The following is a 15,349-nucleotide window of genomic DNA, read 5'->3' as shown; positions in this document are numbered from 1 at the left end:
ACATCATTTTGCGCTTCTGCGCATGCGGCAAAACCTGGAAGTAACTCTTTCCGGTACTTCCAGGTCACCACGGGACGTAACTTGAAAGAACGTAACATGAAGCAGACGTAACGAGATATGACTGTACCAGCAAGAATGAGTCTTTCCATAAAAAATGATTTAAATCAACTCTCAATGACTAGTGATTTAAATTGATTTGATTTAAATCAAATCCACCCTGGCTGGAAATAACATTTAAGAGCCCGAGAGCCACACCACTCCCCCCCCCCATTAATGCTGTTTTCTACTTCCCAAAGCATTTTGCCGTCCCTGACCCCTCTTACTCACTGCATCCATCAGGGTCAGCTGTTCAGCTACTTCATCCACCGAGAAGGACAGAAGGGATGGTGTCTCCTCGCAGTCACCTGTCCCAGCTGCTTCTCCGATCACCTGTGGCAGCCCCATCTCTGTGGGTTCCCCTCCTGTCGGGCAGTGAGACAAGGGCCACCTGAGTGAATGTGCGCAAGCCCAACCCTGACGAAGGAAGAAGAGGGCCACACACTTGTGTGCATGGAGGACCTTTCACTGGTCCAAGAAATGTGCATTCCCCCAGGATCTCCTAAAAGGTTATGCAGAATTCAGGGACAACTCACAGGTCATGTGCTAGTTTTGCATCCTCTGAGGGCTGAGTCCCAGAATTGCAAGAGAGCCTTAGGTGCCCCTTGGTGCCCCTAAAGAGATCGTCCCCTTGCCAGGAGACTGCTTGACTTGCTTCTACAATCAAATCCGTACCAGAAAGTGCATCACTGGCAGATCTCAAAACCTGCAGCAAAATCTGATGCGGCTTACAAAACATCCCTCCCCTCCCCAAAAAGTCTATACCATAAATAGCACATGATCAAGGGGAGGCATGACCCAGTACATGCAGAAAATTCTGACAACAACAGCAATAACAAAATATTGAAAACACAACAAAACATCTTCTGTTGCTCAGAAGATATAAAACCCAATGGGGCAAACTATCGTAAGGAAACTGACAATCTTTGGAGCGTCTCTCTTAGGCATGGGTAGGCAAACTAAGGCCCAGGAGCCGGAGCCGGCCCAATCGCCTTCTAAATCCGTATTTTTTAATGTTCCCCAATGTAAAAATAACCTCTCTGCATGTGATACACTAGCACATCAGAGACACAATTCTCGTTTGCTATATACAGGGAGCTTTTTATGTGAGGAAGCATTCAAATATAGGACAACACCCTTCCTACCTGCAGTGTGAAGTATACCGTTCAAAATGATACTACCTCATTTTGCACCATGTGGATAATGGCACTATTTTCACCAGAGGAAGAGCTTGAGCTAAGTAAGTTTAAAGGTTAGAAAGGTTAAAGGTCACCTGTGCGCCCACCGATTGCTCTTGGTCTACACAGACCAGCCTTTACCCAACTGGAATGATACATGTGATAAGATTGGGTTGGTTCCTACAACACCTTTGATTTGAGAGCTCATGGTGGAATCTGGTTGACCAAGTCTGTTTGCTTTCTACAGTGGTACCTCGGGTTAAGTACTTAATTCATTCCGGAGGTCCGTTCTTAACCTGAAACTGTTCTTAACCTGAAGCACCACTTTAGCTAATGGGGCCTCCTGCCACCGCCATGCCGCCAGAGCACAATTTCTGTTCTCATCCTGAAGCAAAGTTCTTAATCTGAAGCACTATTCTGGGTTAGTGGAGTCTGTAACCTGAAGCGTATGTAACCTGGAGCGTATGTAACCTGAGGTACCACTGTATTTAATAATCTAAACTGGATTTCTGGAGAGAAAAAGAGAGAGAGAGCAGACGATCCCCTTAGAAAAGTCAGTTTTGTGACAGCACATTAAAGGTCTCGATGCTATTTGGTTTCTTTTCTTTTCCCCCATCACAGAATTTAGATTTTCAGATAACTGCAGATGGTGGTCCTGATGCTGAATTGGACCAAGTGAGTGTTGCAGGGTGGAAAGATGCAGTGAGAGGCAGCCCAGGGCTAATTTAGCTTTTGGGATGGTTTTGCTTTTGGCATGCACACCCACACACCCACAGACAGGCTGCCAAGAGGACACCAAATAGTCATGGGCTCCAGCATATAGGATAGCTGGCTAATGTAGCAGCAAGACTGGTGACTGGGGGCGGCCGCCGAGACCATATAACACTGATCCTGAGAGACCTGCATTGGCTCCCAGTATGTTTCCGAGCACAATTCAAAGTGTTGGTGCTGACCTAAATGACCTCGGCCCAGTATACCTGAAGAAGCCCGGACACTGAGGTCCAGCTCCGAGGGCCTTCTGGTAGTTCCCTCACTGCGAGAAGTGAAGTTACAGGGAACCAGGCAGAGGGCCTTCTCGGTAGTGGCACCCGCCCTGTGGAACACCCTCCCGCCAGGTGTCAAGGAAATCTGACTTTCAAAAGACATCTGAAGTAAACCCTGTTTAGGGACGTTTTTAATGTTTAATGCTGTACTGTGTTTTTAATATTCAGTTGGGAGCCGGCCAGGGTGGCTGGGGAAACCCAGCCAAATGGACGGGATATAAAAAATAAATTATTATTATTATATTATTATTATAATGCAGACATGGCATCTAATAGGCTGAATAGGATGGCCCTGAGGACAATTGCATGTGGCTGAGGAGCTGAGGTCATGGGTGGGGACAGGGGCTGGACTTGAGCCACAAACTTTCGGAGGCCGTCTGCTCTGGGCCGTCATGTCCCCAGGGCAGGAGAAATCCTTACCTTCTACCTCAGCTGCACCTGCCCTCCTGCGCTCCTCCTCCTCGTTGTCTTTGTGGGACTGCCACAGCCCCTCTGCCAGAGCAAGCGCTGGGGAGTCACGAGCAGATTGGTGCAAGAAGCTCAAGGTTCTCTGCAGGTTGAGATGCTGGGGGGGCTCCCAGAAATCCCCAGGGTGATGCTGCAGCCAGAGTTCCAATACGTGCAGCACTGCCCTGGAGCCGGAACAGAAACAGAGTCAGGAACCAGCCATACACAAACACACGTACAGTGGTACCTCGGGTTAAGTACGTAATTCGTTCCGGAGGTCCGTTCTTAACCTGAAACTGTTCTTAACCTGAAGCACCACTTCAGCTAATGGGGCCTCCTGCTGCTGCTGCGCCGCCAGAGCACGATTTCTGTTCTCATCCTGAAGCAAAGTTCTTAACCAGAGGTAATACTTCTGGGTTACCTGTAACCTGAAGCGTATGTAACCCAAGGTACCACTGTACTCACAAACTGCTTAGGCTCTTATCCAGGAACAGGCAACCTAAGGCCTGGGGGCCGGATGTGGCCCAATCGCCTTCTCAATCCGGCGTGCGGACAGTCCAGGAATTAGTGTGTTTTTACATGAGTAGAATGTGTCCTTTTATTTAAACTGCATCTCTGGGTTATTTGTGGGGCCTGCCTGGTGTTTTGACATGAGTAGAATGTGTGTTTTTATTTAAAATGCATCTCTGGGTTATTTGTGGGGCATAGAATTCATTCATTCCACACACCCCCCCCCCCAATATAGTCTGGTCCACCACATGGCCTGAGGGACGGTGGACCGGCCCATGCCTGAAAAAGGTTGCTGACCCCTCTCTCTCCCCCCCTCCCGGTGCCCCTAACCCAGTGGTTCTCAACCTGTGGGTCCCCAGAAGTTGTTGGACTACAACTCCCATCATCCCTGAGTCCGGCCTTGCTAGCTAGGGGTGATGGGAGTTGTAGTTCCCAAACATCTGGGGACCCACAGGTTGAGAAAGGCTGCCTTAACCCTTCCTGTCCCAGATAAGCTGCCTGCTGTTCAACAGCAAGACGGACTACCCTGGAAGGTGCACTCTCCTTCCTTTGGGGTTCTTAAGCAGAGGTTGGATAGCCATCTGTCTTGGATGCTTGAGTTGGGATTCCTGAACTGTAGAGGGTTGGACTAGAGGACCCCAGAGGTTCCTTCCAATTCTATGAGTTGATGATTCCATGCTGCCTTCACCAGGATTTCTTCCTGAGGGTGCCCCTCCTTATGCGTCCTGCCAGATTGTGCTGCTCGGACTTTGTAATGGTTCTAGGGGATGCTTGTGCGTAAATCGGTGCCACGCTTGGCTGGGTTACCTGGGTGAACCCTTTCTGTCCAGACAGCCACTCATCCGTGGCTGCCTCAATCGCTGGCAGAATCCGTCAGAGGGCGTTTCTTGAACTCCTTCCAGCAAAGAAGCTCCTTGACGCCTAGTCTCCTCCTACTCTCCCTGCGCGGAAGCCTTCTGCGCAAGGAGGGTGTGGGCAGCGGAGGACCCGTGCTCTCCCCGCTGGTCTCCAGCGAGGAGTCATGGAGCCCCCTCGCCGATTCCCCCATCTGCCCCCCTTCTCCACTGGTGCTACGCTGATTTCCTTCCCCAGAAGATGGGCTGCCTCTCTCCCTCCTGGGACGCTCTCCGGCATCCCTCTGGAGCCCTCCCTCCTCCTCTGGCTCCGATGGCAGTTCCCTGACAGACTTCACCAAGCTTCACTGCCCATCTGGCATCTCATTACAGACAACTCCCTCTTTACGCAGAGGCCACATTCCAAGGCACCTTGTGCTTAAGTGAAATCACATATATTTGAAACACCATGGCAAAAGTCCCCAAACGTTCTGTTCCACCCCTGCCCCCTTCTACCCCCTTTTTGGGGGTCATTCCTGGATTCGGAACGATGCCCACGTCCTCAGCTGTACACATATTGGATGCACCTAAAACAGTCACTGCCCTGTACAGTGGAACCTCGGTTTTCGAGCATCTCAGTAGCCAAATGTTTCGGAACCCGAACACCGAAAACCCAGAAGTAATTGCTTCAGTTTTCGAATACGCCTCGGAAGTCAAACAGCTTCTAAGGCACGTTTCTCAATTTTTTTCAGTTGAATTCCCCGACCACCCATTGTGCCTCAGTTGTTAAGTGTTTTGGAAGTTGAACATTCTTCCAGAACTGATTACATTCGACAACCAAGGTTCCACTGTATTTTCTTCCTATATCCAGTGCTTTTTTCTGGGGGGACGCAGGGGTACGCATACCCCTAAACATTTTGTGAATCTTTGTACTGTTGTCCATTTATTTGTCTTTATTTTTCCCAATTTGAACTATAAAATGGTGGGGGTTTTTAGTCCAACTGAGAGTGCACCTAAGCATTTTTTGAGGGGGGAAAGCACTGCCTATATCTGTCAGTTTGCATTTCTTATTACAGAATGTATTGATCTGATGTGTAGAGATCTTTCCTATTCTACTTAATTCAAGAGGGTTCTGGAAGCTTCTCTGTGTGAAAGAAACAAGCAGAAGGTTCCTGATGTTTGGTTTATTCCTTCAGAGAAGCTGCGTACAGCTGGCTTAAACTGGTCCTGTTATCCCTTCTGTCAAGCTAATGCCGACTATAATAGTGAGGCCAGAAGGAGCCTGGGTTTCATTCTCTCTTTCTACCTCTTTTCCTTCTGGTGTGGTGTTCTGTACATAGTATGCTTAGTGTGAATGTTAAGACTTATTGTAAGTTATTTTAAGTGTAAGTGAAGTCTGCTGCAACTGGATTTCTTATGGACAGGGCCAATCCTGGATGTGTTGGATTTGTGATCATTATGCTCATATGCCTTCAGTAGCAGTAAAACTCTGCTGGATGAAATATTAATTGCCTCTGGTCTATGTTTTGGGAATCCTGCAACGTGTTTCAGTTTTCACTCTGCTAACTATACGTTGGGAGTTCTGCTCTGGATCAATATTGAGTAGAATTTCAATGACAATAATACGTACTGCACCCACATGTCTATATATCCCCTTTCCAAAGAACACTTAATTGCATGAAACAAATAAATTCACCCTGTATATACATGTCTACAGGGCGAAAAGCAAGGTGGGCATCACTCTGATACCCTGCCAGGTTAGAATTGCTTTTCTCAATTGGCCGCACTGCCAGAATCAAGAACCAGCCCTTCTCCGGGCTCCTTATTCGGGAGCACACCTTGTGCAGCATTTTCCTCCTGCCCAAACCACCCACCTTCTACCCCTGTGCCTCACTTGTCCGGTCCCAGTGGCAGCAGCAGATCCAGCACCTGCGCAGGGTTGGCGAAGGCCCGGTAGGTGGCCAGGAAGCTGGCCACGTAGCCACGGTCGCCCTCCACGTCGGCAGACACCAGCCACTCCACCAGCCTGGGGAGCGTAGCAGCCCGCAACAGGCGCTTCTTGCACGTGCGGTACTGTACAAAGGGACACTCTGGTGTGCTGGAGACATCCTGTTGGGAAAGGGACAGGCACGATGAGGTGGGAGGAACTCACATAGCTGACACCTATTGAAGAGGTGCTTATCGTTGTCTAATACACAGGGTAGTGGTGTAACCTCCCTTCAGTGGGAACTGCATAGTTAAAAAAAAAACCCTATTTGTGAAAAATCAGTTTAGTTAACATGGAAAATCTGATACTTTTGGAGTTATCTTGCCTTTGATCCAGGAGATTCCAATGATTCCCATCACTTCTGAAAAGGTTACAACAAATCTTGGGGTCCCCAAATTTGCAATAATAATAGTTTAATAATAATTTGTTATTTATACCCTGCCCATCTGGCTGGGTTTTCCCAGCCACTCTGGGCGGCTCCCAACAGAACATTAAAAACACAATAAAACATCAAACATTAAAAACTTCCCTAAACAGGGCTGTCTTCAGATGTCTTCTAAAAGTCAGTTATTTGTTTATTTCCTTGACATCTGACGGGAGAGCGTTCCACTACCGAGAAGTCCCTTTGCCTGGTTCCCTGTAACCTCACTTCTCACAGTGAAGGAACTCCAGAAGGCCCTCAGCGCTGGACCTCAGTGTCCGGGCTGAACGATGAGGGGGAGATGCTCCTTCAGGTATACTGGACCGAGGCAGTTTAGGGCTTTAAAGGTCAGCACCAACACTTTGAATTGTGCTCAGAAACGTATTGGGAGTCAATGGTAGGTCTTTCAGGACTGGTGTTATGTGGTCCCAGAGGCCACTCCCAGTCACCAGTCTAGCTGCCGCATTCTGGATTAATTGCAGTTTCCGGGTCACCTTCAAAGGTAGCCCCATGTAGAGCACATTGCAGTAGTCCAAGCAGGAGATAACTAGAGCTTGCACCACTCTGGCAAGACAGTCTGCGGGCAGGTAGGGTCTCAGCCTCCGTATCAGATGGAGCAAGGGAAAGAGAGGAGAGCTCCTTGTCATGATTGCATGCATGAGGCAGATGTACCGTATTTTTCGCGCTCTGTAAGACGCACCAGACCACAAGATGCACCTAGTTTTCAGAGGAGGAAAACAAGAAAAAAAATATTCTGAATCTCAGAAGCCAGAACAGCAAGAGGGATCGCTGTGCAGTGAAAGCAGCAATCCCCCTTGCTGTTCTGGCTTCTGGGATAGCTGCACAGCCTTCATTTGCTCCGTAAGACGCACACACATTTCCCCTTACTTTTTAGGAGGGAAAAAGTGAGTCTTATAGAGCAAAAAATATGGTAACTTTCCATGCATGTGTCCCCTCTGCTGTCCAATAATAAAAACCAGTTTAGCATAGAAGGAGTGATCCGGTGTTCCCTATAAGGGAAGCTGCCACATACCAGCTGACACGATTTGTTGGCGATGGGCTCTGTCCTCACTCGGTGAAGGATGATGCTGTAGATGGCCCCATCTTCTGCCTCTTCACCCCACTGCTGAAGGGGTGTCTGGGGAGAGGCAGAGAAGAAACAGAAGCAGAACTAAGATGCAGCTTTTGGGCTTCTTGGAACCGTATGCATATGGCAGTGTAGAGCAGGGGTTCCCAACTGGTGGTCTGCAGAACCCAGGGGGTCCACGTAACCCACCTCGGGAGGGGCCGTGGCACCATTCACATACCAAAAGCTATGATAGAGATATCAAAATTTTCAAAAGTAGGGGGTCCAGGGCTTGGCTCTGGAAAAACAGTACTTAGCTAATTGGGGACCAGTTGTGTAGAGCAAGGTCTAAACTGAGCTGGAAAGAGTTGAGTTGGGAGCCAAGAAAATGTTATTGTTAGGTAAAGGGAGGCTTCCACCCATTCAGCGGTAAATACTGGGGAGCAGAGAGCAGTGGTGAGATGCTGGAGCTGTGTGGACCATGTGGTCGTTCTTATACAGTGGTGCCTCGCAAGACGAAAAGACTCCGTTCCGCGAGTCTCTTCGTCTTGCGGTTTTTTCGTCTTGCGAAGCAACCCTATTAGCGGCTTAGCGGCTTAGCGCTATTAGCGGCTTAGCGGCTATTAGCGGCTTAGCGGCTATTAGCGGCTTAGCGGCAAAGTGGCTATTAGCGGCTTAGAAAAAGGGGGGGAAAGCGAAAAAAATCGCAAGACTCACAAGACGTTTTCGTCTTGCGAAGCAAGCCCATAGGGAAATTCGTCTTGCGAAGTGCCTCGAAAAACGGAAAACCCTTTCGTCTAGCGGGTTTTTTGTCTTGCGAGGCATTCGTCTTGCGGGGCACCACTGTGCCTCCTAAACTAGCCCCAGGTGTGATGAAGGCAGCCAGAACTGAAGTACTATTCAACAGCCAGTCTTGTCACATTCCCGTGCATGGAATTGCAGGAGGAGCCATCTTGCCTCAGGCAGAAAAATAAATTGAGCTGGCCCTGATCTTATTTTGTTGTATGGTGTGGCAGTTATGTTGTTTTGTCAGTAGTAGCTGCCTTGAACATCCAATATGGAAAGCTGGGGTATATGTTTTAAAAATAAATAAGTAACAAATAAACTTGTGTGAAGTGCGCAAGGGAATGGAGTCCCACTATCAGAGAAGGAAGACTGGCGGGTTTGCTTTTCCATCTCCAAAACAAAGGAAAAGGCTCAGGGCACAGCTGAACAGGAGATTTCTGGGGGTGAGAAAAGAGGCTTATGCATGGATGAGGGGCAAATCTCTGTCCTGTTTCCTATTTAGTGTTCTGCAAGCAAGTGTGGCCATTATTGTTTATCACAGTGATTCAAGCATCATACTTGGTGGCTCAGATAGATGGCACTGTCTGGGTTTCTACAATGTTTTCTCCTTTCCGTAGGCTGCTGGTGCCACAGATGGAGCTTGCGGATTCAAGGCCGTTATTAATTGACCAACGTTCAACGGTCAGTCAAAGAGAAGAAGGCTTCATCTCCTTCACTTTGATTACCCGTCCTTTCCCAACTCAATCCTCACCATCAAAGGCCAGCCTCAGTAGCGTAGCATGGGGGGTGCAGGGGGGGGTGGCCGCACCGGGCGTAACATCTGGGGGTTAGGGTTAGGGGGCGCAAATCCACGGGTTAGGGGGCACAAATTACTTGCCTTGCCCTGGGTGCTGACAACCCACGCTACACCACTGGCCAGCCTAAACCAGAGGTAGGCAACCTAAGGCCCGTGGGCCACAAGCGGCTCACGGGAGTCATTTAACCGGCCCACAAGCCACCCCCGAACTGAGCTGCCTGCTTGGTGCATTCCCACTCGCTGCACTAAACCGGCGCAGCGCGGCATGGGGACTTGCTTCCGCAGCGCTGGAAATCGCGTCTGCCCAGGTGCAGGGGCTGGAAATCGTGTCTGCGCAGACGCACACACTGGAAATTGCGGGCGTGGGAGCTTATGCACACGCACAATCCAGCCCCCGAAGGATCTCCGCTGGAGTGAAGCGGCCCAGGCGAAGTAAACCCCTGGCCTAAAACCAACCCCACACAGTGTAGCTGCAGGGAGCTAGTATTCTGGCTGAGGGCCCCCACCCTATGCCACCTATTTGCGAAACAAAGACCAGCTACACAATGCAAGTCACTTTTAGTCTGGCCCTGATTTAACGCTGCTAAGAAGCTTGTGTTGTCATCACGGGTTACTGCTGTTGTGAATGGTCACGTGCTTGTTTTGCATACATTTTAAGCTGCAATTGAATCATTGCACACTATGCTCAGTGGCGTAGCGTGGGTTGTCAGCACCCGGGGCAAGGCAAGTAATTTGCGCCCCCTGACCCATGGATTTGCGCCCCCTAACTCGTGGATTTGCGCCCCCTAACCCTACCCCTACCCCTAACCCCCAGATGTTGCGCCCGGTGCGGCCGGCCCCCCCTGCACCCCCCACGCTACGCCACTGACTATGCTTTTGGCGTTTCTCAATCATTTAGCCCCATCGTAAGCTTTCCATTTCCCCCTCTGCACCTATGTGAATACAGTGGTACCTCGGGTTAAGAACTTAATTCGTTCCAGAGGTCTGTTCTTAACCTGAAACTGTTCTTAACCTGAGGTACCACTTTAACTAATGGGGCCTCCCGCTGCTGTCGCGCCGCCGGAGCACAATTTCTGTTCTCATCCTGAAGCAAAGTTCTTAACCTGAGGTACTATTTCTGTGTTAGCGGAGTCTGTAACCTGAAGCTATATGCATCTGATGAAAAGGATTCTAGTCCGCAAAAGCTTATGCCATATAAAATCTGTTGGGTCTTTTTTTTTTTTTTTTCACCTGCTTATGATCCCCCTTAATAGCACAGGTGGTATCAGAGGAAGTGAGGAGGGGGAGCCCCCATCTGAGTAGCTTGCCCCCATCTGTCCACCTGTTGCTGGCCCCTTGAAGCAAAGGCACTTTTCATATATTTACTGCCCTCCCCTCGCTGCTCTTTGGCCTTTTTGTGTGCTGCCCCCCCCCCCAATTTTATTCTATCTTATCTTTTGGGTGCCATCACTGTTTCAAAGCTACAAATGTTCTCCCCTCCTTTGAAATATGCCCAGAGTGCAGCTAGGGAAGAAACTAGAGCTGAAATGCAATTTCAGATAAATTTCAAAAATCACTTAAATTCATAACCACAGCTTCATTTTTAGCACTTTCAAATTTGTAGCATTTGAAAAATAAATCTCAGCTCTCGTTAATTGATTTGAAGATAATAATGCTAAGTTACATTTAGTACATTTCCAGCCCAGTTCCATTCACAATTACCGGTACTTTGGGATATGCTCCCTAATAAGTGTGTTTAGGATTGCACCTTACTCTCTTAAAATATCTAAACAATACAGAGGGGGAAATGTTTCAATCAATATTGCACAAATCTGGGCTGGTTGGGGGGGTCTTGCATGCAAATTTGAGCTGGGAGAGAAGTTCTTCTCCAAATTTGGTTCAGTTTGATTTTTTAATGATTTATTATTTTTATTAATCGTCTCAGCTAGAGTACAGGAAACCAATTACGGTATATGTTAATATTGTCTTATACAATAGCCCTTTGGGTTTGGAATTTATTTTTTTGATTGAGTATCTTAAGAGTTTTGGGGGAAATGTCAATTGGCTTCAAAACAGTCACCAATCTACAGAACTTCAGAACCCACTTCTTTAATAAAAGTAGCAAACATGGTTACAATTTTAGAAGTGTCTGATTACACTTTTTATTGATTTGCCAAAATATCCGAATATTTTAAAGACTCTGCAGGGCTGTGTTCTTCCACTCCACTTCAATGGGATTTCCAGGGGAAAACCGTCCACTGAACTGTGCTCAATGGGCTTGCGCAGGGCCGGATTTAGGTTTGATGAGGCCCTGAGCTACTGAAGGTAATGGGGCCCTTCGTATGTCCAGCTGTCCTTTGTCAACAACAAATTGTCACTTTTTTTTAGTGTTGAATATATGCTATATGGTAATTTATTGGCCTAATAGTTATCTAAAGCCATTTGCACATAACAAAATATGTATTTTATCAAAGTAATAGTTGAACTGAAATACAATTAATAAAAAGTATATTAATAGTGAAATTCAAAGTTTTTGGGGTTGTTTTTAAAAGTCTGGAACGGATTAATCTGTTTTGCATTACTTTCTATGGAAAAGCTCGCCTTGGTTTTGGAACACTTTGGTTTGGGAAAAGACTTCTGGAACAGATTAAGTTTGAGAACCAAGGTACCACTGTATATAGATGTGAGCAAACCAGTGATATTTTAGGGAACAGGCTAGCAGGCGGGGCCCATTACTTACACCATAGAAGCCTACACAACACAAAACACTGTTGCTGTATGCAGGTTTTATTTTATTTTATCTTATCTCATATTTTGGAAATGTACATCCAGGTTTTTTCCCCTTTAATTTTTTTGGGGCCCCCAAGAGAGAGGGGCCCTAAGCTACAGCTTGTTTAGCTTATACGTAAATCAGGCACTGGGCTGGCTTCTAGGATTCACTCCCTGAATTTGTACCTATGGGGCGGCCTCTTTTTCTGTCCCTGCTCTTGTGCTTTTGTTTTGCTTTGTTTAACAGCAACCTAACATAGCAGCTTTTCCCACTCTGCCTGTCAGAAGCTTTATCCCCAGTGGTTGCTGCTGATTAGAAAAGCACACAGGGAAGAAGAATGCAACTGCTGTCATCTACCAATGTTGTCTGTACACAGGAGAAAAGTACTCTTTGATTTGGGTGTAGGAAGGACCAGAGTGTTCCTTCCTTCCTCTCCTGGAGTGATGATATCTGGACTCAGAGTTCCATGCCATGCCACCAAGCTGAACCCCCTCCTATCCAGGTAAGGTGAGATGGGGGAGACCCACTACAAACAGGTCGATCGCAATATTATAATAATAATAATAATAATAATAATAATAATAATAATAATAATAATAATTTATTTATACCCCACCCTCCCCAGCCAGAGCTGGGCGCAGGGTGGCTAACACCAATAAAATTACAATAAAACATAATGGGGGAGAACAAACAAACAAAAACCAGTTTATTAAAATACGGGTTAAAATACAATTTAAAATGCAGCGTCGTTTTAATAGTAGCCCATAAATCAAAACCATAAGGGGAGGGAAACATAAGGGTCAGACTGAGTCCAAACCAAAGGCCAGACGGAACAGCTCTGTCTTGCAGGCCCTGCGGAAAGATGTCAAGTCCCGCAGGGCCCTAGTCTCTTGTGACAGAGCGTTCCACCAAGGCCGGGCCAGTACTGAAAAGGCCCTGGCCCTAGTTGAGACCAATCTAACCACCTTGCGGCTTGGGACCTCCAAAGTGTTGTTATTTGTGGACCTTAAGGTCCTCCGTGGGACATACCAGGGGAGGCAGTCCTGTAGGGATGTCCCTGGTCGATCCGTGTTGATCCTTGGACCCCCTGATAAATTTCAACAACTTTGGCTTCCTAGAAAAAGCTCAGCAACTCTGCCAGTTCTGCAGTTTCCTGGGAGTTGGACGTGACTGCGCTAAAGGATGAAAGCCCTGCCTGGGGACAGGAATTCCTCCCGCTTGGTCTCTGCACCCCATCCAGTTGCTCCAGCTTCGTTCCTGTGACCTTCCTTGACATTTCCTGCTCAGCAGAGCCGCCAGACCGGTCCTGCAAGAGGTGGAAATGTAACACCACAACCATCTGCACTGATCTGTGCCAGGTACCAGTGGCTGAAGGCAAAGGCAGCACAAGTGCCCTTCGCCAGCTCTCACTAGAAGGGGCACAGAAGCGAAAAAGGGGCATCTCTCTCTTTAAAAAAACCACACACACACAAAACACCCTTTATCTCTCCCCACCCCTAAAAACTGTGGCTCTGCATTACTTGGAAACATCATTTATAACTGAGAGAGCTGAACTAGGAAAATAATAAATATATCAAAATCAGTGAATAATAGCAACATTATTGATGCACAAAATGCATGATTGCCAACTAACTTTAAGCATTTTGCAAAGCCACAATATGAACTCTCTGTGTGTGTGTACATGCACACACTTTGGATCCTGTTGCCAAATATTGTAAAAATTACGAATTCAAATACCGTACCAGAAATTCATATTATAAATATTAGGATATGTAGAAATCCATCTGCAAAGTCCCAAAACACGTCCCTCTTTTTAAACATGTGGTGATATTGTTTCCCTCTTTGTATAGCTCTTTCCTATTCTGCATTATTTAAATATACACATGTCTGGCCTATCTCCAGTGAAGAGAAGGTGTTATGAACAGCGGAGGGGGGGGGGGTCTGGATTCGCATCCTAAATTACACTCTCCAGGAGAAGCATCGTGAGAAGCAGGGCTGTGTGTGTGAATTAAAAGAATTTGAGAGCAAGGGATTAGAAGCTTGGCCTCTGGAGTTAGTTCTTTTGCTTTTCAGTTTATGCTCTACACTTTCCTGTTTCTCATTGAGAGACGCTTTCAATATCCGAACCTTCACCACAACCCTACATAAAAGCCATCCCTCCCTCGCATCCTAAATCACAGCTGCGCCGTGCAACACTTTCGCTGCAGTTGGCATTGGGGGGGAAGATGGCGAGAGGGTACCAGCCTTTGTTGCGGCTTCCAGAGCACCAGTCCTAGATTTGTGCAAAGCCGCGTTGACTTCAATGGGCATAGGGTCTTGCAGCCCTGGAGGCTTCCCTCCGCTGCAAAGCGGGATCAGCCCCAACGCGCCGCAGCACCCGAAGACCCGCGGGCACGCGCCCTGGGCTCCCTTGGCGGAGGCTTAACTGCCTTGCGGATCGGCTGTTTCTCAGGCAGCCTTTAACCCCGACGATGAAAGCGTGATAAGTGGGGGAAGTGTCTATTTGGAGAACAGTCCAGCAGGGCTTGGGTTCAAGAGCTGGGGGGGAGAGGAAATTCTGCAGGTGAAGCGCAGGCGTGGGAAAAGGTGCCCTTTACGAAACCCCCTCTTCTTCCAGGAGCAAGCCGCTCTCTTTTGTACATCTGCGCGCCCCCTTGCACCCCCAACCCCCCTGCCTCGCCTCCCTACCATTGCAATCTCCGCTTTGCCCATCCTCGTCGGGTCTCCTCGGAAGCAGCAGCCTCGGCCGGTCCCTCCGGGGGCTTTGCATGGGGCAGGCGATGGGGGCAGGCGCCTTGCCCGGCCCTGTTGCGAGGAGGGGCTGAAAGCTCCTGCCCGGGCTGGGGACTCCTCCTCGGGAGCCGTCCGGTTCGCCAGCGAGCTCAGAGGCAGCAGGAGGCGGAGCCGCCGTGCAAATTTCCTCCGCCCCGGCCCGGATCGGGCAGCCTTACAGTGCGGGCCGGTGCAGGTTGGCTTCTTGCGCCTGGTGCCCGGGGACCTCTTCCTTCGAGTCTTAAGGATGGGGGTAGAATCCCAAGGGAGCTACGCAAGAGAGAGTTTTCCTAAAAGATTCCCAAAGGCCTCCTCTCCTCCCCTCGGCATTTCTACTTACTTTTCATTTCTTAACACAAGGCTCCCCCCCTTTTTTCTAGCAAGTTTTATTAGTTTCTCTCTATTGAGAGAAATAAATTGCAAAGCTTAATATCAAATATATATCCCTTATTATTATTATTATATTATTATTATTATTATTATTATTATTATTATTATTATTATTATTATTATTATTAATACCCCACACATCAGGCTGGGTTTCCCCAACTACTCTGGGCGGCTCCCAACAGAATAGTAAAAATACGATAAAACACCAAATATGAAAAACTTCCCTAAACAGGGCTGCCTTCAGATGTCTTCTAAAAGTCAGATAGTTGTTTATT

The 15,349-nt window shown here is 47.9% G+C and overlaps 1 protein-coding gene across 5 annotated transcripts in view; it reads right to left on the bottom strand.

The window, feature by feature from the left end:
* RGL3 (ral guanine nucleotide dissociation stimulator like 3) overlaps positions 1–14,799 on the bottom strand; it is a 36,876-nt gene extending 22,077 nt beyond the window's left edge. The window contains exons 1-5 of one of the 5 annotated variants that reach the window (XM_081844999.1): positions 14,601–14,799; positions 7,549–7,653; positions 6,002–6,216; positions 2,738–2,949; positions 328–461 (exon numbers count right to left, since the gene is read on the bottom strand). In XM_081844999.1, the coding sequence (XP_081701125.1) occupies positions 328–461; positions 2,738–2,949; positions 6,002–6,216; positions 7,549–7,653; positions 14,601–14,624 (690 nt within the window). In that variant the 5' untranslated portion in view covers positions 14,625–14,799. The remainder of the gene's footprint in view (positions 1–327; positions 462–2,737; positions 2,950–6,001; positions 6,217–7,548; positions 7,654–14,600) is intronic. The other 4 variants (XM_081845001.1, XM_081845002.1, XM_081845000.1 and 1 more) reach the window with 4 other exon arrangements.
* Between the last annotated feature and the right edge of the window lie 550 nt (positions 14,800–15,349).

Source organism: Podarcis erhardii (genome assembly GCF_964252035.2).
Source record: "Podarcis erhardii genome assembly, chromosome: 17".
In the NCBI taxonomy this organism is placed as follows: domain Eukaryota; kingdom Metazoa; phylum Chordata; class Lepidosauria; order Squamata; family Lacertidae; genus Podarcis; species Podarcis erhardii.
The sequence above is the reverse complement of the archived record's forward strand: the minus strand, read 5'-3'. Positions and strand labels throughout refer to the sequence as shown.